The sequence below is a fragment of the Saccopteryx leptura genome, chromosome 4, assembly GCF_036850995.1.
Source record: "Saccopteryx leptura isolate mSacLep1 chromosome 4, mSacLep1_pri_phased_curated, whole genome shotgun sequence".
NCBI classification, from domain to species: domain Eukaryota; kingdom Metazoa; phylum Chordata; class Mammalia; order Chiroptera; family Emballonuridae; genus Saccopteryx; species Saccopteryx leptura.
Window position 1 is genome coordinate 36,119,705 of NC_089506.1, and position 23,520 is coordinate 36,143,224.

Here is a 23,520-nt window from a genome sequence, read left to right on the forward strand (position 1 = left end):
ATTTCTGGAATAGATATCTCTTTTGTCTTGGTGACCTGATACATGTCACTGTGCTACTTTAACTCAATAAAAGTTTAAGTGTAATATTATATATGTCTCAGACTTCAGGTTTCAGGAGGCAGGATGGATTTTTTCTATTATTTTCTATATCCATAATTGGTAGCACACAGTTGGAGCTCAATAAATGTTGAACGAATAAAGTAGTGAATTCATTTCACCTCTTCCTATTTGCTGACATAGGCCAGACAGTATGGAGTTACTTACAGCATCTTTGATAAAGATTTCCACTGCCTCAGAATTAGCAAATGAAATTAGCCCTAGACCGCACCTCTGTATTAAACAATAAATATTTCTCCCAAATGATGCTGTTCTGCCTACAGAGAGAGTTGTCTAACAGTGCTATTATCTGTAGGAACCTGCATACCCAACAACCCAGCACCATCTGTACTCTTTTGAAGGACTGTTTACTTCAGAATCTCTCAGGACTGTGCTAGCTGGAGTAATATTCCACAACCTCATTTGTATACTGTATGTTCATTTAAATGTATATTAGCATCTTGTTATTATTGAAAGAAATTCTATTTTTAGTAGATGTGTTTCTTAAGGTCCGAGTGTGATGCCTCCCGCTTTGGGTATGATGTATGGTCACTGTCACTCTTCCGTGCCTGCAGGACAGTGAGACAGATGGCTCTCCTAACTCCCTGTTTCAAATCAAGATCCTTGGCTTACGCGTTTCACCGCCCCCAGCCCCTTCATTCTTATTGTGAGTCGAAGGGGTTGTTTGCGTACCTGAGGCTGATGGCAGCATCCTGGGTGCCACTGCCGGGCTTTGCAGTCTGCTCACACACTTCGCAGTCCAAAGTCTGGCTATTAGGAGAAGCTTCTGTTGAACATTAAATCGTAAGAACACAGCTAGATAAATTTTGTTTCTTTACAATTTGCATTTTCTCAGTTTTCTATCATAAACACATTTTATAATTTTAAAAAAAGTTATCCCCAAGATAAAACCATGATGGGTGAATCTCAACATTATGCTAAGTAAAAGAAGCCTGACACCAGAGGCCACGTAATGCGTAATTCCATTCACTTAAAATTCTAGAAAAGGCAGGACTATAGAGACTGACGGGAGATGAGTGGTTGCCCAGGGCTGCTGTGGGGGGAACAGGAAGCAGATAGGCAAAGGGGACCTTGGGTGACAGAAGTGTTCTCAGATTGGTCTGTGGTGAAGTTGCACAGCAGTACACCTTTTACACGAACTCATCAGACTGCACTGAACATGGGTGAATTTCATGGTGTGTGAATTACTCCTTACAGTTTAAAAATGTGTGCATTTCTTCAAGAATCCTGTGCAAAGATTCAGTACTTAGAAGCCGCTGCTTTGCGAGAGGGCGTCTGGAGTTGCTCTGGGCGCTGCCTCGACGTTCTGGATCAGTCCCCGGCTCCTCTGTCAAACAGACGCTGAGGGAAGCTGACACTTCCACGTGGCTCTTCAGAAGGCGCTGTGAGCTGCGGGGTCCGGGAAGGTTTTCTCATTGGTGCCACCTGCAGACTGAAAAGTGGTGGCTGACCATATGAGGAGGCTCTTGACAGCGACACAATGACCAGAATAGAGGTCAGCGGGGTAGACGGAAGCCTGCCACTGCCGTGAAGCAACAAAGGCTGGGCGTGCTCAGCAGCTGTGCGGGCAGAGGAGCCGCAATGGAGAAATTTCAGGCTGCGATGCTGCTAGGAAGCGTCGGGGATGCTCTTGGGTACAGAAACACCCGCAGGGAGAACAGTGTGTCGGGCACGAAAATCCAGGAGGAGCTGCAAAAACTCGGGGGGCTGGACCACCTCGTGCTCTCACCTGAGAAATGGCCTGTGAGTGACAACACCATCATGCACTTGACTACGGCCAGGGCCCTCACCACAGGTAAGGCTCTGCCACTGGGCCCCTCTGTGCTGGGTGAACCGCAGTTCTTGCCACAAGCACTGGGACTTTGAAGGCGGCACGGGCTCTCAGCCATGGTGTCACCCAATGCCACTGCTAAAAGTGGCAGTTTAATATATACGTGTCCCTCAGCAAATCGAACGTGCCACAGATAGTGTTTCTCATGTCTTTTTGGATGGCAATATTATTTTACTTTGCTTATCTGCTGAGTCAGTTTTTTAAACAGTGACTTTTCATTTGTCTCTAAAATGCCCACTAAGCTGAGCCCTCAGTCTCTACAGTTAAATTCAATTATCTCTCACTTTGGGGCTGTTGGAGGTGAGGGCTCAAGTTTTCACTGCAGATATTAAGCCTTCTTCCGAATTTATTTTGAAAGAATATGAAATAATAAGCCAGTTTTGAAATTTGGACAGATTAAGATAATATTGTTGGGGGATTACTTCTATATGCCAGTGAATTAGGGTTAAAATGCCTGCTACCAAAATATAATTTCGCTTGGATAGTTGCTTATACATAAATATGTCCTAAGAAAATGCTATAAAATTGGCTGAACTTGGGGAATGGAGAAAAAAATGTTTCTTGAAATATTCTTTAAATAGCAGCTTGATTTTAGGATCAACAAGTTTTGACATGGATTTCAGAGAAACAGGTATATAAATATGAAGCCCAATTCTCCTACAAGTTATTTGCTCTTTTAAAACCTGTGTTATTAGTATGTCACTGCTAAATTAGAATCTAAGAGCAATGATTAAATCAATGAAATCTCGCTTGTGAGCTCACCTCTCTATTCCCTGTATCTGCTCTGAGCACGCTCAGTTTAGTTCTGTGGTCATTGTACAAGAATGTCATCTACTCTGTGACCAGTTCCTAAATAGCTAGGGGCAGAGCTAAAGCACCATAGATAAGATAAAGTGTCACAGCATGTTGAAAATGGTGAAGTGTCTTTCTGAGTTTTCACAGCTAATGAAATCCAAATATTCCCTGTCTGTTTTCAGGAAGAGTCTCACGGGCTGTGTGTGCAACAGCACTAAATAGCGTCCCAGCAGTGCAAAAACAGTACTGCCCCCTTGCCCCAGGAACCTGCTGGAGAGTGTGGCTTTCACAACAAAAGCATAGCTTGTTTCAGCTGCGTGCTAGACGCCAGTCCTTCCACTCAAACTTTGCTTCCTTCATCTGTGTCTGATCGATGCCATGTGCACACAGTCCGCAGTCCACACATCCTCTCCATGTTCGCCCTTTTCTCCGTTAGCACTCATGTGAGTTTTTGTGAATGGCAGAATCCACGGTGTGCCTCTGTCCTGTGTGGTTACCCCTAGGACAGTACCCGGTACAAGTTGGGGCGCTCCTGACCATAACGTGCTCTCTGAGGTTAATTGGAGTCAAGTCCTCTTGGCAGAAATAGGACCTAATCTCCCCTCAACGTGAAATGTATGCGCTTAAGAGGACTGTGCATGTTTGGGCATTGTTGTTAATGAGGAAGAGAGTGCCCTCTGTGTGACTGCAGCCGCCAGCTGTGGGAAGTGTGTGGTTGCTACACATGACAGCGCCCCCTGGCTCCTGGGTCCTGAGAGAAAGCCGGGACTGCAGTCTTGAACCACACTGCTCCAGAACCTCAAGCAAGCCTATTCTTCTTCAACTCATAAAAATCCAAGTTGAAATTTCATTTATGTTTAGTTTTCAAACAGCCCGTTTGTTTTTTCTTAAAATAACAAGTTGTAGCCTGTAGAAGGAGCCTCCGAGCTAATCCTGATGCGGCACGAACATGTGCCAGGCATTGTTCTGATTCACATGTCTCATCATCTAATCCCCACACCGCCCTGAAGGTTGGCTTTATTATTACCGTTTTACAGACAAGGGAACTGGTAAACAGACAGTGTCGGGGGCTGGACCCCGGCAAGACAGGTTAAGTAACTTGCACAATGCTACACAGCCAAATGAGCGTCTGATTAAGAACTGAAGCCCCCAAATCTGGCTCCAATGCCTATGTTCTTAAGCACTGTCCCGACCACCTGAACTTCCTAGACATACAAATATTTCCGGGATCCCAATGGAGAGTGGTTCTTCAACATGTTTTCCAAAGAGAGGCAAACTTTCACACAGTCAGACTAATCTTGGCATATTTAAGTAAGTGTCATTGATAAGTGCCTTATGTCAATAAACCATGTAGCTGTTTGGTTTGGTGAACCACATTTCTGGTACAGACTGAGCATGATGAGGAAAGTCAGGTGCAGCCTGTGTGACATCCTACTTTTGGGTGTGTCTCTGAAAAGGGCAGTGTTAAATGAAAGCAGATACTGACCAGATATGGGAAGTAGCTAATACCGCACGAGGTGGGTGTAATATTGTAAACACAGCTTGTGAGCAAAGAGCTGGCTTCACATGCATTTATCAAAGGCTCCTTGTGTGCATGGCCCTGTGCCTGTCACCCAAGGATAGTCGGGGGGGGGGAGGGGGCTTCCCTCTAGGGGCTCCGGAGTGTGACACTCCTAGTTCTCTACTTCTCGCCAGAAAACTGCTTTCTCTCTCTGAGCCTTCCTTTGGGACGATAATGCCTCTGTCATAGGGTTATGTGAGGATTAAATTGGACAACATGAGTTATTGCAGCAAGGTGGCTCATGGCAATGTAGTTAATGTTGGTCTTTTTATAATGTCTTATGCATGTAAAGGTCAGCAGCTCCAACCGTCATGGTCAAGCAAAGTAGCCCTGTTGCTGTCGCTGTGGGAGAGGAAAGGGGGGCTTCCTTGGCCCACTGGGAACAGCAGCAAGTGCCACCTGTGTGTCCGTGAAATGCGGGGGAACACGGGACCTGACCCAAGTACAAGAAGGCGGGGCCTGTCCAGATTCAGCTGTTTCTCTTTCTCGATCAATGTCTCCCTGATAGGAACGCTTTGAAAAGCTGACATTTTTCTTACAAAGTAACTTACTATAGGTATTGTGCCTTCTCTTTATCACGAGATGAGTTGGGAAACTTACAAGTGATTCTGTAAGCTGATTTGTCTTTCAGGAGATTGAGTAGGGAGGATAGAGAAGAAATGAGTCGAGTGACAGCTGCACAAAGGAGAGAAATTCAGGCGAGAGGGTCTGAGGCTCTGTGGCTTTGAAAAATCCGTTTCCACTTTAACGTCTAAACTGAAGGCCACACAAGGCTTTAAGTTGCCATTTTGTTTTTAAAGAGTATTTTTTCCTTTAAAAAGGATGTGATTCCAGAATAAGTGGAATTAATATTTTCAGGGACTCTGGAAGGGCCAGGCTTATTAACTCTGGATTGAGCCACGAAAGGCTATTTGTAACTGATAGTGCTGGCGACAGAGGCTGGACATATCCCAGTGACTCACACCTCCCAGCCAGAGGTTAATTTTACTCTAGCAGGGCTACCCACGGCACAGCCCTCCATGTGACCAGCAGAACTCGTTCCTCCCACCCCAGGTCCTGCCACAGCCTCTGCCCCCCACTCAGAACTGGGGCAATGCAGAGTGCAGCCAGTACGGGAGCAGTGGGCAGGGCCTCGTGGGCTCCCCTTGCCGTTATGAAATCAGAGAATGGGACAAAGGACTTAGAGCCAGTCTGTCACCGGGTCCTATCTCCAAAGGGTCACAACTCTAAAATACAAGGGTGCCACGTGCTGTAACGACTACCAGGACTGAGGTTTGCCAAGTGCACTTCCTTATTGACTGAGTGATTTTAGAGAAAGGGGAAGGGAGAGAGAGCGACAAAGAAAGAAACATTGATTTGTTATTCTACTTATTTATGCATTCATTGGTTGATTCTTGTATGTGCCCAGAACAAGGATTGGACCCACAACCTTGGCATAGCGGGACAACGCTCTAACCAACTGAGCTATCTGGCCAGGGCCCAAGTGCACTTCTGATCTTCCTCACCCGTCTGTGTTGGGACCTGGCTCTGTAGTGGCCGAATGATGGCTCTGGTTCGGCCCAGGAAAGTCAGTGGGTTTTCATGCCTATGGTGCTTCACAGCTTGCTCTGACCTTAGGGTGGCAGAAAGGTGGTCTCTCTCCCCCTTCCCCACAAACCCCCAAAGAGAGGAGAAGCAGTAGCTGGCTCCTGATAACCACCCAAAGGCCTGAACTGCAGTAGCAGCACAGCCGTGTTTGCTGGGGGATATAAGCTGCATGGGCAGGATGCCCGTCTCTGCCTTCCTCTCCTGGCATAGCAGCCCCTCCACCATCCCAGTCCTGCTCTTCCATGTGACCGAGTATCGTGGGCCTCAACTTTTGAGAATGTGTGACTCTACCCACCATGCTGTGGATTAATTTAGTGGCAGAAATGCTCAGGCTTTGCAATCAAAATCCATTTACCATCTCTGGCCTTGAGGAAGTCACATAACCTCACCGTGCCTTATCTGGAAAAACAAAAACTGGGCAAATAAGAGCCTGACAATGTCATGGGAGGACTGCATGAGATCATCTAAGGCATAGTGCCTGGCAGATGGCCAACGGTCCATGTGCGCTGGCCCCTATGTCCTCTGTGCCCTGTGATCTAGGGACTTGAGGCCTCACCACTTGTTCCCAGAACACCTTCACACAGTGTAGGATGCAGTTTGGGACAATGCCTGGGAGGCCCTGGCTGCTTCATCAGTGTGAGAAGAAGGGAACTTGAGATGGGAGAAACTCCACTTCTGTGCCTTAGACATGGGTCCTTAAAGCCCAGGGAATAGGCAGATTTCAGTTCAGTTTGTCCTCACATGGACAGAACTGTTAGCCGCGTCTGAGCACCATGGGCTCTTTCTAGATTCTTGCGTGTAACTAGAATAAGAAGCAGAACAAATTATAATGTCTGAAATCTTAAGCGAATGACTGGTCTGCACGTTGAATTTCTTTAGGTGGCCCAGGCTGTGTGAGATGGATCACTACAATCTTCCTCCTCCCCCATCAGCGCAGGCCTGCGATGCCTGCTGTCCTGCTGTCGCTGCTGTGTGGGGTTTATAAGGCAGATCCCTCTCCCCCGCCCTCTGACCCTGCCTTCCCTTTCCTTCCCCAGACTACTGGTGCCTGGACGACCTGTACCGGGAGATGGTGAGGCGCTATGTAGAAGTCCTGGAGAAGCTTCCAGAACATCGAGCAGACCCAGCTACCATTGAAGGATGCTCGCAACTGAAACCGGATAATTACCTCCTCGCCTGGCACACGCCTTTCAACGAGAAGGGTGAGGGAAGGCTCGCTTCTCCCTCTAACGCGCGGGGCACTAACCCATCTGTCTTCCCACTAACCAGCCGCCTTGCACTTTTGCGTGATTGAGAGGATTTGCCAGGATCTGTAGGGCAGTGTGCAGCCCGGCGAGCCAGCTCACACCATGGGCGTCTATTTAGAGGACACCAGCTACCCGGCGGTTTTGTCACCAATCCCTGGTTTATTTTAAGAACCAGTTTCCACTGCTTTCCTGTTAAGTTTGTATGTTTTGTTGTTGTTGTTGTTTTGCCAAAACATCAAGGAAAACATACACCACCTGCATAGATGTCTGTCTCCACTATTATTTCATGTGTTTATGGGTGACATGCTCAGGTAGCCACAGTCTCTGCCTCACAGTCAGGGCCTGGTTTCTGGGGTCCCAGATCTGCCCCTCTGGGTTTATACTGAAGAATGGCATCCAGTCAAATAAAGCCAACGGTAAAAAGAAAAATTCAATAAATCAAAACTGATGAAACATGACAGACATTAGAATTAACAGACAAAGATATAAAATAGGATATGTTCTATACTTTCAAAAATTTAAGCAGAGACATGAAGTTATTTAAACCCACAAAGATCTAAATTACATTTTTAGAGAGAAAAACACTATAATGTCTGAGTTTTAAAATATATTGGCTGAGACATTTCAGAGGAAAAGATTAGTGAGTTTGAAGGCACAGCAATAGAAACTATCCAAAATGAGACACACAGAAAGAGAATCTGAATGTCTGAAAAGAACACTAGTGAGCTAGGGGACAACTTAAAGCAACTTAACATACCTGTCACTGAGTCCTTAACAGAGAGAAGGGGAACCAAAACTAAGGGAAAAAAGATTTGAAGAAATAGGGGCCAAATATTTCTAAATTTGATGGAAACTGGAAGCTCACAGATCCAAGAAACTCAATAAATTCCAAGCAAAACAAACAAAGAAAAGTCAGGAAGAAAACTGTACCAAGGCACACAGCAGTCAAATCTCTCGAAACTGATACTAAAACTGATACACTAATTACATCGAATGTAAATGATCTAGAAGACGTCCTACAGAGACAGTCGAGGTAAGGACAACAGCAGATTTCTCATCAGAAGCAACATAAGAGAGGAGAGAGTCAAGCAACATCAGTAACGCGTGGAAAGAAACAGCTTTAACCTAGAATCCTACACCCAGAAAAAAGTATCTCTCAGAACCAAGGCCTAATATAACAGCCTTTCTCAGGTAAACAAAAGCTGCAGGGTTCATCACCATATTACCAGAAACGCTAACGGAAGTCACTCAGGCAGAAGGGAGAAGCCAGCGAATGGAAACAGGGATCTCCACAAAGGCCTGGAGACTGGTAGAATTGGTCACTGCATAAGTAAACACAGAAGATTATTTAACTTGTTATTTAAATGTCTATGAAAGAGAATTGACTTTAACAGATAATAATAATGTACTACAAGGTTTATAAATGATATATAAGCAAACGTATGCCACAAAAGCACCGAGGCTGGGAGGGGAGAGATGGAGGCATACAGTCATAAGGTTCTAACATAAGGCGTGAAGTGGTACAAAATCACATGAAGGCAGTCTGTACTAGGTTAGAGAGCTAAACTATGAGGCCAAAGCGACCACTAAAATAGTTACAACTGGTAAGCCAACGAAAGAGATGAAATTGAATCATTTTAACAATATTTGTTGGGGAAACAGCCATCATGAGACCTGTGCCCATCCCTCAGCTCGCCCAGTCAACGCCCCTGACCCAGAACATTGCCCTCTGTGAAGACATCAGATTCTTCTACTTAATAAGAGAAGTCTTACCCTGTGCTGGGTTCGCAGGGAACTTCCTGCACTGCTTCAGCGTGAGCATCATATGGCACACAACCAGCCCACCAGGACATCTGCCCTGTGGGGGAGAGAACGCAGTCTTCACCAGCAGCATGAGGGTGCATAGAAGCCACCACCTGCTTTGGCTTCGGAAGGGACCCACCAGCCCTGGGAGACCAGAGCACACTACAGCTCCGACCTTGCTGCATGTCTGCTCCTTTGTGTGAAGGAAGCCTTGTTCCGACCCATGCCCGTGTGTTGAGTTCTCCTTGGTGACTCTGAACCCATAGATGGCACAGTGGGAGGAGGTCTGTGGGATACTCCTTCTGGTGATGGCACTGTTATAGTCTCTGCCATCCCCCACACAATGGGAATCTTTACCCAGGACTGGTAGCTGAATCTTCTTGTTAATAATATTCAATCCATAAAAAGAAATGCAGAAAAGAAAGAAAAGGATAAAAATAGCAGATAGGACAAACAAAATAAATAACAAAATGATAGACAACCCTAACCATATTACTCACTAATTATATCAAATGTAAATGATCTAAAGACTCCAGATAAAAGACGAAGGTTCAGAGTGGATAGAGAAGCAAGTTCCAATGATATGATGTTTATAAGATATATACTTTAAATATAAAGACACAAATAGGTTAGATGGAAAAAGATATACCATGTAACATTAATCAAAGAAAAGCTGGAGTGACTCTACTAATATTCAATCACCAGTAGTCAAACAAAGACACCTGACCAGGTGGTGGCGTAGTGGATAGAGTGTCGGACTGGGATGCGGAGGACTCAGGTTCGAGATCCCGAGGTCGCCAGCTTGAGCGCACGCTCATCTGGTTTGAGCAAAGCTCACCAGCTTGGACCCAAGGTCGCTGGCTTGAGCATGGTCAAGGCATATATGAGAAAGCAATCAATGAACTAAGGGGTCGCTACAAAAAACTGATGATTGATGCTTCTCATCTCTCTCCGTTCCTGTCTGTCTGTCCCTGTCTATCCCTCTCTCTGACTCTCTCTGTCTCTGTAAAAAAAAACAACAACAAAAAAACAAACAAATACCCCCCCACAAAGTACATTCTGGAGCAAAGACTTTTCCCAGGACAAAAGAAGGTAATTTCAATATGACAAGTGCATCTGTTCATTAAGAAGACATAACACACCTAAATGCTTATGTAGCTAATAACAAATCTCCAAAACATATAAAGCAAATACTGATAGAGCTGCATGGAGAAATAGACAAACCCACAACTCTAGGCAAAACTTTTAATATTAAGGTCTCAAACCTATGACTTTTATTTTCACCTTAAGAAACTAGAAAAAAGCCTGACCTGTGGTGGCGCAGTGGATAAAGCGTTGACCTGGAAATGCTGAGGTCGCCGGTTCGAAACCCTGGGCTTGCCTGGTCAAGGCACATATGGGAGTTGATGCTTCCAGCTCCTCCCCCCTTCTCTCTCTCTGTCTCTCTCTCCTCTGTCTCTCTCCTCTCTAAAAAATGAATAAGTAAAGTAAAAATTAAAAATTTAAAAAAAAAAAAGAAACTAGAAAAAGAAGAGCAAAATTAAACCCAAAGAAAACTAAAGAAAGGAAATAATGAAGATCAGGGTGAAAATCAGTGACACAGAAAACAGTAAAGAAACTCAACAAAACCAAGAGCTAATCCCTTAAGATAAAAAATCGATAATCCTCACCTGACGAGGTGATGGTGCAGTGGATTGAGCATCGACCTGGGACACTGAGGATGCTAGTTCATAACCCCAAGGTTGCTGACTTGAGCTCGGGTTCACCTGCTTGAGTGTGGGGTCACTGGGTTGAGCATGGGATCATAGACATGACCATATGGTTGCTGGCTTGAGCCCAAATGTCACTGATTTGAAGCCCAAGGTCATTGGCTTAGCCCAAGGGGTCGCTAGCTTGGCTGGAGCTCCTGATCAAGGCTTGTATGAGAAAGCAATCAATGAACAACTAAAGTGCTACAACTATATGTTGATGCTTCTCATCTCTCTCCTTTCTGTCTCTCTGTCTCTCTCTTTCACTAAAATAAAAGTAAAAATTGGTAATCATCTAGCCAGATGATCAGGAGAAAGAAAGGAAGACACAAATGACCATTATCAACAATGAAAGAAGTGGCATCACTACAGATTCTACAGAAATGAAATAAATATTAATAAGATTTTTATGCCAATAAATTTAACAACCTAGAAGAAATGGTCTTGAAAGATATAAGCTACCAAAGGGCACTTAAGAGTAAATAGGTCACCTAAATAGCATTATAAACTATGAAAGAAATTACAAAGAGAGCTTCGGATCCAGATGTCCTCGTTGAGGGATTCTACCAAACATCTAAAAAATTAATAATAACACAACTCTTCCAGGAAATTGAAGAGGACAAATACTTCCCAAATTTATTCTTCTGCCCTCCAGAAGACTGTTAAACAAAGGAAAAGTCAAGCCACATATTGGGAAAAAAATATTTACAAAGTATATATCAGATAAAGCACTGGGATCGAGAGTGTATGAAGGACTCTTAATAATAAGAAAACAAGCAATTTAATACAAAAACGGGGGAACTATTTCACCAAAGAAGTGTTTGGTGACAAATAAGTGCATGAAAACATGCTCAACATCATTATTCATTACAAAAATGCAAATTAAAACCACAATGAGATACTGCTATATACCTAAAAGAATGGCTGAAATGAAAAAAATTGACCATAGCAAATGTGGTCAAGGATGTGGAGGAGCTACTCGTAGGGTTTATATTGGTACAACCACTTTGGAAACCTGTTTAACAGTTTCTAAGAGTTAAACATTTATCTACCATATGAGCTAGGTGCTCCACTCTGAAGTAGTTACTCAAGAGAAAAGAAAGCATATGCCCACACAAAGATTTGGTTATGCATGTTCATAGCACCTTATTTATAATAGCCCCAAACTGGAAACAGCCCAAGTGTTCACCAGCGGGTAAACGGATAAATCAGCTGTGGTTCCTCCATAGGGTGGAGTCCTATTCAGCTAAAAAGGGAGTCAGCTATTGACACACAACAGCGTATCTCTAAATAGTCATGCTGAGCAAAAGAAATCAGAAAAAAAGTACATTCTGTATGATTCCATTTGTATAAATTTCTAGAAAATGCCAACTAATTTATAGTGCCAGATCAGTGGCTGGTGGGGATGACAGGAGGCATATGGGAAAACTTTTGGGGGTGATGGGTATGTTCACTCTCTTTGGGTGCTGGTTTCACAGGTATGTCATGTGACAAAACTTATCAACTTGCATACTTTAAATATGTGCAGTTGATTATGTGTCAGTTTTAACTCAATAAAGCTGTTTTTAAAAAAGAAAATAGGCCCTGGCCGGTTGGCTCAGTGGTAGAGCGTCGGCCTGGCGTGCAGGGGACCCAGGTTCGATTCCCGGCCAGGGCACATAGGAGAAGCGCCCATTTGCTTCTCCACCCCCCCCCCTTCCTCTCTGTCTCTCTCTTCCTCTCCCACAGCCAAGGCTCCATTGGAGCAAAGATGGCCCGGGCGCTGGGGATGGCTCCTTGGCCTCTGCCCCAGGCGCTAGAGTGGCTCTGGTCACGGCAGAGCGACGCCCCGGAGGGGCAGAGCATCGCCCCCTGGTGGGCAGAGCGTCGCCCCTGGTGGGCGTTCCGGGTGAATCCCGGTCGGGTGCATGCGAGAGTCTGTCTGACTGTCTCTCCCCATTTCCAGCTTCAGAAAAATACAAAAAAAAGAAAAAAAAGAAAAAGAAAATATAGGTCCTGGCTGGTTGGCTCAGTGGTAGAGCATCGGCCTGGCGTGCGGGAGTCCCGGGTTCGATTCCCAGCCAGGGCACACAGGAGAAGCCTCTGCCTCTCTCTTCCCCTTCCGCAGCCAAGGCTCCATTGGAGCAAAGATGGCCCGGGCGCTGAGGATGGCTCTGTGGCCTCTGCCTCAGGTGCTGGAATGGCTCTGGTTGCAACAGAGTGATGGCCCAGATGGACAGAGCATCGCCCCCTGGTGGACATGCCGGGTGGATCCCAGTCAGGTGTATGCGGGAGTCTGTCTGACTGCCTCCCCCGTTTCCAACTTCAGAAAAATTAAAAAAATTTAAAAAAAGAAAAAAGAAAATATACATGTTTGAAAGCATACTGTGTATACAGTTCTGTCTTCTACATTTTTCTCAGTAGAAGCATATTATGAGCATTTCCCAACGCCATCAAAAATTCTGCTTTTAATGGCTAAATAACATTCTAACATATGGATGCTTTGCAATTTATTTAATCTCTTTTTTGTCAGGTATTTGGATAGTTTGCCTATTTTTCATTCATTTAAATGACACTATGATAAACATGTTATTACATAAAATTTTATGCACTTTTCAGATTACTCATGAAAGCCAGATTGCCAGAAGTTATCGGAGAAGAAATCTGAACTCGTGTATTTTACGTTCTGTGTAGGTTCAGGATTTGGAGCGGCCACCAAAGCGATGTGCATTGGCATGCGGTACTGGAAACCCGAGCGGCTGGCGACCCTCATCGAAGTCAGCATTGAGTGTGGCAGGATGACGCACAACCACCCCACAGGTACTACTGGCGTCGGAACAGGTGCCTGGTGTGTGGTTCTCTGCCCAGCGGACGGGAGTTTTATGTAATCACATCCACTGTTTGGTTTGCTTTTTGTTGGCAGACTTGAGGTTTTACATTTTTATTTATTGATTTTAGAGAGGGGGGAAGAGGGAGCGAGCGAGAGAGAGAAACATTGATTTGTTGTCCCATTTATTTATGCATTCATTGGTTGATAGGCTCTGACCAGGGTATCAAATCTGCAATGTTGGTGTAGTGGGATGATGCTCTAACCTACTGAGCTACACAACCAGGGTGGCAGACTTGTGTTTTTAAATCTTCAGTTCTGCTTAAATTCTATTTTGAACCTAAAAACAGGATTGGCAATAAGTGTGGTGATTTTGGAGAGGATGGGAAAGTCTACCTATCTGACATGTTATCTAAACAAAGCTGAGATCTGGGTTGAGGTCACGTGAGCTAGCATTTCTGTCATGCTGTCAACGTGGAAACCAACCCAGTGATCAGGCATCCTTTGCTGCACCCGGAGGGGGGGGGGGGCAATGCTCTGAGCCGGACAGACCACTCATGGGCTATGTGAGCTGGACCAAGTCACTTAATAACCTGTGTCTCCATTTCCTCACTTGTACAGGGATGATTATGGTATAGGAATCTTGCTCACTTATTGTGTGTGTGAGGATAAAGTGAGTAGAATAATAAAACCTCTTAGCACACACTCACCACAAGGTGTGCACAGTAGGGACAGCAGCATTCTGGGATCTGCTACCACATGTCAATCATACAGAGGGAGGGAAGGTGGGGTAACCCCAGAGCCTTACTGTGAGATAATTTAGAAAGGCAAGTCAGCTCCTAATATTAATAAAAGAATAACTTGAAACTCTTGTATCTGTGACCAGCCCTTAATCATGGTGATGCGGGTGACATGCCCCAGCCCCACCCACCCAGAGGTCCAGAGGCTGCCAGCTGGTCTCTGCTGACTGTTCTCTCCTTTCAAGGTCGCCTTTAGGGGTTACCCTGTGCCTTCCTGGAAAGTACTCTTAAGTGAGTGTACAGTGTGGGTGAAATAAGCGATGAGTAGATACGGTAAAATATGCCAATGAGTTCACCAAAGGCTGTGACAGGTTAAGCCGTGACTTCCACAAATAAGTTCATTAGACCTTTAAAGTTTGCATAGAAAGGCATATAATTCAACCAGCTGGCATCATTGTGAATGGTTAAAAAAGAGTTAACACTGAATATCTGCTAACTAATGGGTTCAACTAGAAGTCAATTAACCATAAAAAACCTTCAAACATGAAAATGTTGAACATTTGGAAATAATAAGATGAATATGAGACTCTGAGTTGAAAACTTAAATGTCTAAAACATTGGCTAATATATTACCCACTCTTATTAAAGAAATGTTGTTTTATATGTTTAATAGCTAAGTCATTTATATATCTCTAGGAAGATGACTGAAAGTGTTTTAAGTGTTTGATTGTACACAATTAACACCAGGTTATACATTGTAAGTCCACTCTCCTATTCAATTTTTGAACCACCTTTGACAACAAGTGCCATAATTTTTATTACAGTGTGCATTTTCCTAGATTCTTGAGCTGAAACACGTCATGAGAAGAGGTGGAGCAATGGTAGGTGGTCAGGACCGTAACTGAACCCTGCGTTTGAGAACTAGGTGCTCATCCTTTGCCCTTGAAATGATCTGTAACTGATGCCTTGAGGAGTGGCCAAAGAGCCACCGAGAGTATCTCAGCAAGATGGCAGTGCCCCGTCTCCGGTGTGCACAGTCTTTAAGTGACTGTGATTATGAGCCAGCCTGGCAAGCACTCATCTGTGCTTAGACTCATCTGTCCCCACAACAATCTTTGCAAGATGGGTATTGTAGAGAGGAAACAAAAGATCAAAATGCGTAAAGTCATTGCCCATGGTCCTACATCTGTTAACGCTGATCCAGCATCCCAGAGCAGGGGTGTGGCCCAGGTGCACTGTGGGACCTCTCTCCCCACCTCCCTCCAGGCTTCCTCGGGTCCCTGTGCACAGCCCTGTTTGCATCTTACGCCATACAAGGAAAGCCACTGGAGCAGTGGGGGAGAGACATGATGAAGACAGTCCCACTGGCTGAAGAATATTGTAAGAAGACCATCCGGCACCTGGCAGGTGAGCCTGGCCTCTTTTCTTGTCACACTCACATTGGCACATAGAAGAAGTTTGATTTTGATTCACACTCAGAGCAAATTTGGACAGACCCATCTCCCAAAGAGGTCGATGTCTATTCTCCTCTTGCTAAAACCAAGAGCACCGCTTAGGGTCTTTGTGAGCAGGAGGACCTTACAGAGAAGGCCTGAAGTATTGCCTGGCCAGAGGGTCGCACCTGCTCAGGAGGACCCCAGGTGTGCACGGAGACTCACAGTGGTGCCAGGAAGAGTGGGGTGCATAAGGCCAGTACTTGAATGTTGTGTTTCATCCAATGTCATTTTGTTAAAACTTTGAGAAGCTACTGTAGGAACTTAACTCTTGTTTATATCAATTCGCCTTTGGTAAAATTGATTTCTTTATACGTCACTTCACTTCCTTATACATCACAGAACCTGTTGAAGATGTTAAGTGAGGGATTTCTGTACTTAGATTTAATTTTCCAAGTCGTCTATAAGTAGCCCCATTTCTCAGAGAGGAACGAGGGATGCCGACACTGCTTTGGGGTCCTGATGGACAGTTGTGCCTAGCCCAACAGAATTAAGTCTCCACACAAAAGCCACAGAAGTCTGTACCCACTGATGACATTAACTCCAAGGAAGTTCCCTCTGTCCCAGCTGACCCAAAACCTGTCATCAAATGGTTTATTCTTTTTGGCTATTAGTGAGGTCAACACAGCCAAAGCAGCCAATCCAGCAAAGGTCCTAGGGGACGACGGTGCTGTTGGCACTTGGACCAGGCAGTGGAGGTGCCTACGAGCTGCCCTCGGACTGCACCCATTTTCCCTTGGGATCCCTGAGGAAAGGCAGGCACAGGACTAGGAAATCCATGGCTTTCTCCTCAGGCGGCCGACCCACAGAGGGACGTGAGCTGCAAGAGGAATGGAGACAGCTCCATGCAGACTTTGATAGTCTTAACTTGTGGAGGAGATTTCTAGAATAAATTACCCAGTTTGTCCTGGAAGAGAGGGAGATGAAGAATTTGAATGTAGGAACAAGGTTGTTGATTTTTCAGAACAGCGTAAGGCTAAAGTCTTAAAACACAAAACCAACAAATTACTTTACTGTCACCCTCCAAGCTGCAGGGACTATACTCTAGAATGCCTTGTGGGAAGCTTCTAGAATCTTTTTAAGGAGACTTTTGCATTTATAAGCTGCCTGGACCTAGTGCTGGAAACACTTTCCCACAAGGTCCCTGTTCCAATGAGAAATGAGAAATCTCTGTGTTCACAGCAAACTGAAGTGTCTCTAAGTAGTTACCCCTCTGTAAACTTAATTATAGAACACAAGTGTCCACACCACACTGTTCATTTCTATTTGGTTTAAGTCATTGTTATCCCTGAGCTCTCTCCAGCCTGGGGAAAGTTGGTCTGTGGTCATTGGGTTAGTCATTTCATTTACCCAAGTAGGGTCACCTTAACTCATCTGAGAGAGACAGGTAAATAGCAGTGTATGAAACCACAGTTACTGCATCATTCACATTATATTAGTGAACATTTCCCCAGACTCCAGTGTCAAAATGGCTTCCCCCAGTGTTTTCTGAAGAACAAATATTCCATGAACAAACATAAAAAGGAAAGTCATTGGTCAGATAATTTTGAGACTTTATTCTTTCTGTTTAATTTTAAAATTTGTTAAACCCAGAGTTTTATGAGCATCTATGGCAGAACCTTTGTTTAATTTAATTTTTTTATTATTTTTATTGGTTAATTACAGTTGCCATTCAATATTATTTTATGTTAGTTTCAGGTGTTCAGCATAGTGGTTAGACATTTATATAATTTACAAAATACCCCTCACCTTCAGTTTAATACCCACCTGGCCCCATATAATATCACAATACTATTGACTATTCTTTATGCTGTACTTTATATCCCCATGACTATTTTATAGCTATACATTTATACATTTTCCCCCATTTGTACTTCTAAATCCCTTTTTAAGAAAATACCCAAAATCGTCCAGAAAAATTATATTCTGTAGATCATCCCCATAAAATACTCTTCCAGAGCCTTCTGCTTAGTCTATGACAACAGCCATTGGCAGCAAAGACAATTAGCAAATTTGTTCCATGTTTCTGTGTTTGAACATCTGCTTCCAAAGTTGACTGGTCATTTGCTTGGGAAGACGCTATGTCTGAGTTTCACCCACACCCAGCATGAGCTCTGTTAGAATTACAGGCCTCTGTAGGGCTAATGGGATCTGTGGATTCCGGTCCTTGCCTTGCTGCTTCTGTCCTTCACTTTTAATCTTATTTCACCAAAATACACCTTAACTGGTCCTCACCATTTGTTCTGTAAATTAGAGGCCAGCCCCTATTTCCAAAGGCCTGTGATTCCCTCAACAGCCTGAAATGTCATCACAGGACCCATCTCAGGCACCTCCTGCTTTCCCTGTGGTTAGAAGGGCTGCTGTGAACACGGCCTCCTTTGTCACCAGCGGCCACCTAGCCCCTGTCTGGCCACTGCTCTGATCTCTGGCTTCCCAACCACAGGCAGACAGCAGGATCTGAGGTTCCTCTTAAGTCAGTTGATTCCCTTGGGCCTTTGTGGCCACTTAACCACTCTACTCTGTTAGCATCCTGGGCAAGCAATGGCACCATGGTTCTGCTTGCTATCAAGGGGCACAAGGTCAAGTGTGCTAGCCCAACCACCAAGTTGAGGGACAACGAAGCCCTCGCGATGTCCTGGGTGCTGAGACCCAGAGCGCCCCTCCTATCCTCCACCAGCAAGTGCCGCTGCTCCCTACTCAGCTCTGAGTCAACATCCTCTTCACCCGTGACCTCAGAAAACTTGCTTCAACACCTCTGGCGGGCTTGACCAGGCGGTGGCGCAGTGGATAGAGCGTCGGACTGGGATGTGAAGGACCCAGGTTCAAGACCCCGAGGTCACCAGCTTTTGCGCAGGTTCATCTGGTTTGAGCAAGGCTCACCAGCTTGAATCCAAGGTCGCTGGCTTGAGCAAGGGGTTACTCGGTCTGCTGTAGCCCCATGGTCAAGGCACATATGAGAAAGCAATCAATGAACAACTAAGGTGTCGCAATGAAAAACTGTGGATTGATGCTTCTCATCTCTCTCCATTCCTGTCTGTCTGTCCCTATCTATTCCTCTCTCTGACTCTCTCTCTCTGTCTCTGTAAAAAAACAAACAAAAAACAAGCAAACAAAACACCCCTGGCGGTTGGATGTCCAGCTGGTAATTAGGAGAAGCCAAATGTCCTGTCTCCCTACCTTGCTGGCAGTATTGAATTAATTAAAAATACAGGTTTAGACTTTTTAAAGAATGCACTTAAAAATATTGCAATTGCTATCTTAGTTTCAGAATATATTTCAAATGACTAGTCAACTTTGAAAGTAGATATTCAAACATAGACTCATGGAACAAATTTGCCAATTGTTTTTGCTGCCGATGGCTGTTGTCATAGACTAAGCAGAAGGCCCTGGAAGAGTGTTTCATGGGGATGATCTACAGAATATAATTTTTCTGGACGATTTTTTTTGCCCCCATCTCCATCTTTCTTGCTATTGTTTCAAAGTAGCTACAAATACAAGCCATTTTGAATTTCTCGAGCCATCCCTAAGGCCAGGTGCCAGGTTCTCCCCCAGACCCCATGCTGGATAATGTCATCCTGTCTTCTGCTCCCTCCCACTCTGCCCACAGCAGCGTTCCCGAGCCCCTCCCCTTGGCCCGGGGCCCCCTCTCCCCTGGCACTGCCCCCGCTAGCTGATGGCTGTCAATCCTGACCAGCCTGTTCTCTATGTTTAGAGTACCAGGAGCACTGGTTTTACTTTGAAGCTAAATGGCAGTTTTACCTGGAGGAGAGAAAAATTAGTGAAGACTCCGAAAGTAAAGCCATCTTTCCTGACCATTATGATGCTGAGGAGAGGGACAAGGTAAGTCTTAGAGTGTCCACAATGGCAGCAGGGGACCAGGAGCTTTCAGGGGCACACTGCCCACAGGGGCCCATGCCGAGAAGTCAGCCTGCACCGGCACTGTGTTATACCTTCTGGGCCCCATGTCTAGTGGGGCTGCCCCAAGCGGTTAAGACGGGTTGAGAAGGCAGCTGCACGTGGGAGGGATCTGTGGTGTGGTGTCCTAACAGCCCTGTCCCAGCTCTCTCAATCTGTGAGCCCAGCTCTAACTCCCCTCAGAGATGGCGTGGCTGGTGTGGTGTCCTAACAGCCCTGTCCCAGCTCTCTCAATCTGTGAGCCCAGCTCTAACTCCCCTCAGAGATGGTGGCGATCTGACATGCTGTCATGTGCTTGTTTATCTGTGCAATGTCTGTCTCCAAAAGGCTGGAATGTGAGAGCCAGGAGAAGTGAGCCTCTCCTGCTCCCCGTCCACCCCAGCCTTGGGGAGGGCCTGGCACACACTGGTGGTGTCCTCAGTGCCCAGCAAGCAAAGGAAAGTCCACTGGACGGGCCCAGGGGGCTCGTGCTCTAAGGCAAACTGATGCAGTTCTCCTTCGGGCCCGTGCCTCTGACCCAGGACTCTTTCTTCAGACCTACAGGAAATGGAGCTCAGAGGGTCGAGGGGGACGACGGGGCCATGATGCCCCCATGATCGCCTACGATGCTCTCCTAGGAGCCAGGAGCAACTGGACAGAGCTCTGCCACCGGGCCATGTTTCATGGAGGTGAGATTTCCTTCTTTAATGGCCGTGGACTTCCAGGAGGCTAGCACCCCCTTCTTGTCTCAAAGCACCTGTCAGGATGTCCAAACCTTCAGGTATGAGGGACCCCCAGAATGTGGGTCCTTCTCCAGGCAGGGCGCCTGCCCCAGTGTACTTGTGCACAAATATCACAAGCCACAGGCAGGTCATGGTGTGGCCTCTGGTGGCCCTGTGTGTCTGAGCTTGGAGAGAACGTGGTGTTTGGGGCCCCCAGGGTACAGGGCTCCTCCCCCTCATGGCTGCTGGTTGAAGAGCATGCAGGTTCCCCTGATGCTGGCTGGGCAGAGGTCTGACTTCCACATCACTATCATCTCACCCATCCCCTCTGCAGACTCTGCAGTCACAGAGAGGTTGCATTGTAGAATCAGGTAGTTCTGGGTTCAAATCCAGTTCCAGTCACAGAGAGGTTGCATTGTAGAATCAGGTAGTTCTGGGTTCAAATCCAGTTCCAGCCTGGCCTTGCTGCGAAGGAAGAGAAAGCTGTTCAATATGGGTGCCAGTCACCGCTGTTATTGAGTAGCCACAATCTCCGTTATAAGGATGGGAGGCTTGCCTCACTCTCTGGTGTGCATTTTCTCCTGTGAGTGTAAAGAGAATGCCTTGTATGTGTAACCTCCTGGTGGGCACAGATTACATCAGTATTAGAGTGACTATTGTTGGAGCAGAATGCTATTCTTGGAGTTGAGATGGTTGAGACATTAGCGCTTCCTGGAGGTCAACATGGGGCTTCTTTGAGAATGTGGGAGCTCCGTCTGGAGGAGGAAGAGCCTAGGAGAGAGTGATAGGAGCCAAGGGCAGCAGCATGGGAGGCCATGGTGGCCATGAGCGTGGGAGGAGGGGACCTTCAGAGTGGCGTAGAGATCCACACAGCTCGACACCCTTAGTTGAGAGCAGGAGGGGGGGCATGCAACAGCGTCCATGCGGTGTAAATAGCTTGTGAGGGAGCCTGGTGGGGACTCTGGCCACCTGGAAAGCCTTAGGGGGGGGGACCTCTCAGACACTCTGTGTGGTCTCCCTGAGCGCCTGGTCCCCAGGACAATGAAGTCATCTGCACACATTGTGTGTTGTCAGAGTGTTTGAGAAGGGAGGAAAGGAGCATAAACACTTGCCCCCTTAACTGAGGACAGCGAAAGCCGCCCAGGGCTCGTGGAGCGCTGCCCAGAGCAAAACTGGGATTTGGCATGGGGTGGGGGGAAGGCTGGGACAGCGCTGGCCTGCTGTGGAGCGATCAGCCCAGTATCTCTAAGACAGGCCTGGGCAAGGAGGCTCTGGTTAGTGTCAAGTTCACAGTGATGTGTCCCTTCCCACCCTGCCCTTGGGGTCCTTGAGAGCCTGTGTTTCCATTCCAGGTGAGAGTGGGGCCACCGGGGCCATCGCAGGCTGCCTGTTTGGGTTGCTCTACGGACTGGACGCTGTTCCCGAAGGCCTGTCCCAGGACCTGGAGCACAAGGAGGAGCTGCTGCATCTGGGCGAAGCTCTTCACCGCCTGTCCACAGAGGAGAAGTAAAGCCATGCCCCTTCTAGGGAGCCCCTTCCAGCTCAGGGTGCCCCGGGGGAGTCCACGTGCAGCGCCCCTCCGACTCTCAGCTCACTGAGAATCCGCGCCTAATTGACCACGCTTATAAAATACATTGTTTGTCCTACAAGAATATTTTTCCTACGCTGACCCAAATCTAGTCCATTATTGAGGTCACACTGGATTTGCTGCCCTCAAACCTCCACGTACAGTGGTTGCAAATAGTCTCTTGGACAATTGGTGTATTTTATTGCCGCATAACAAATGCTATTCGCTCACTCACTTCAACTAACCACAGCGGCTCTGCTCAGAAGGGCCGCCTCCATCTGCAGAACATACCATCACTGTTTCTAGCTCTTAGACGTGCACTTCAGCTACGCCCACCTGCTCGCCCCACGCCCCAGCCAGGCCCGGCCCTCATGGGCACGTGCTACACTCGCATTCTCACTGCCGCATTTACCCAACGAAAGAACAATCAGTATTGGTGCCTTCAGGATGCAGCCAAAAGCACTGCGTTTAACCTGTCAGCCTACTTTTTTAATCACACTAGATCTTAAAAACCAACCTTTTGGAACAACTAAGTGAGGAAATAAAGGGTTCTCATGCTGGCACCCGCATCTTTGTTCTCTGGTCTGCAGCTGTCACACTCGCGTGGGTCAGGTCCACATTGCAGAGGGGGCCTGTGGCCTGCTCCAAGCCGGGTTCACTGATAAGGAAACAGAGCTGTTCCCTGTGACCGATGTTTCTTCCTTTCTGAGAATCTTGAAAAAGAGAACACTTGCTCTTGTTAAAAATAGCCTTGGACACTATCTTTTCAAAGTAGCATCTGGTGTGAATAAAACAGCAGTTGGTAACTGATGTTTAACATGGCGCTTTGGCAGCTTAGCTGGGGCCTATCTTGTTGATGGTAACATTCTTTTCATTGAAAGCTTGCCTCTGAGCACAGCCAGGCGTGGTGCCCAGAGACCTCCGAACGCCAGTACTCGGGGACGCTTGCTTGCAGACACTCAGGCTTCCTGGGACCACCTGACTCCCCCAGCACCCTGCCTCCCGTCCCTGGTCAGCCCTGGTGTCCTGGGCTCTGGAAGCAGGGCAGGATATGTTTTAAATAGAATTTATCACTCCACAGTTCTTAGGAAAGTGTGAAGGCCTCCATCTAGGCTGATGAATGAAGCTGTGGGCCACTGTATACTAAGCACAGTACACCCGCGTGTTGTTCACGTCAGTTTTCTGAATAACTGAACTAACGTTTGCTGATGATGGTGCTTGTCAATCAGAAGAGGTGGAAAGACAGTGCAGGTGAAGGGTTCTCACATCACTTGCCTCTACCACCCAGGGTCCACACCAGGGTGGGTGGGTGTGGAGAAATTAACTGAGTGTTACCTTCCAGGAAAAGAAACTCGGTTAAGGTAAGTTGACACTCTTCCTAGAGGTACATAACACAAGGGCTTACTGTTTTGAAGTGATATCCTGTTTCACCAGCTTACCCTAAAAGTGGCCCTTTCGACTCTGCTCTGCAACAGAGAAGCAGGTCTCTAGGGAATAAGAGCGCAAATGGGTTAGAAGGAAGTTGCTAGGTCTCTATCCTATTGACGATTTAGGAAAATTCAATCCATCCTTAAGAATCAGGGAATGAGTCTATTGACAGAGTGATCAT

At 46.3% G+C, this 23,520-nt stretch overlaps 1 protein-coding gene across 2 annotated transcripts; it reads left to right on the plus strand.

Moving 5' to 3' along the window:
• Nucleotides 1-1,509: 1,509 nt before the first annotated feature.
• ADPRHL1 (ADP-ribosylhydrolase like 1) lies at nt 1,510-22,747 on the plus strand. Of its 2 annotated transcripts, XM_066380517.1 has the most exons (8): nt 1,510-1,912; nt 6,929-7,093; nt 13,363-13,488; nt 15,502-15,642; nt 19,441-19,568; nt 20,179-20,311; nt 21,697-21,850; nt 22,502-22,747. In XM_066380517.1, the coding sequence occupies exons 1-8, from the start codon at nt 1,699-1,701 to the stop codon at nt 22,719-22,721; spliced, it is 1,281 nt and encodes a 426-aa protein (XP_066236614.1). In that variant the 5' UTR covers nt 1,510-1,698; the 3' UTR covers nt 22,722-22,747. The 2 variants fall into 2 exon arrangements, with proteins under 2 accessions (XP_066236614.1, XP_066236615.1); XM_066380518.1 differs by lacking the exon at nt 22,502-22,747 and having other exon boundaries at nt 1,513-1,912; nt 21,697-22,480.
• The last annotated feature ends 773 nt before the right edge of the window (nt 22,748-23,520 follow it).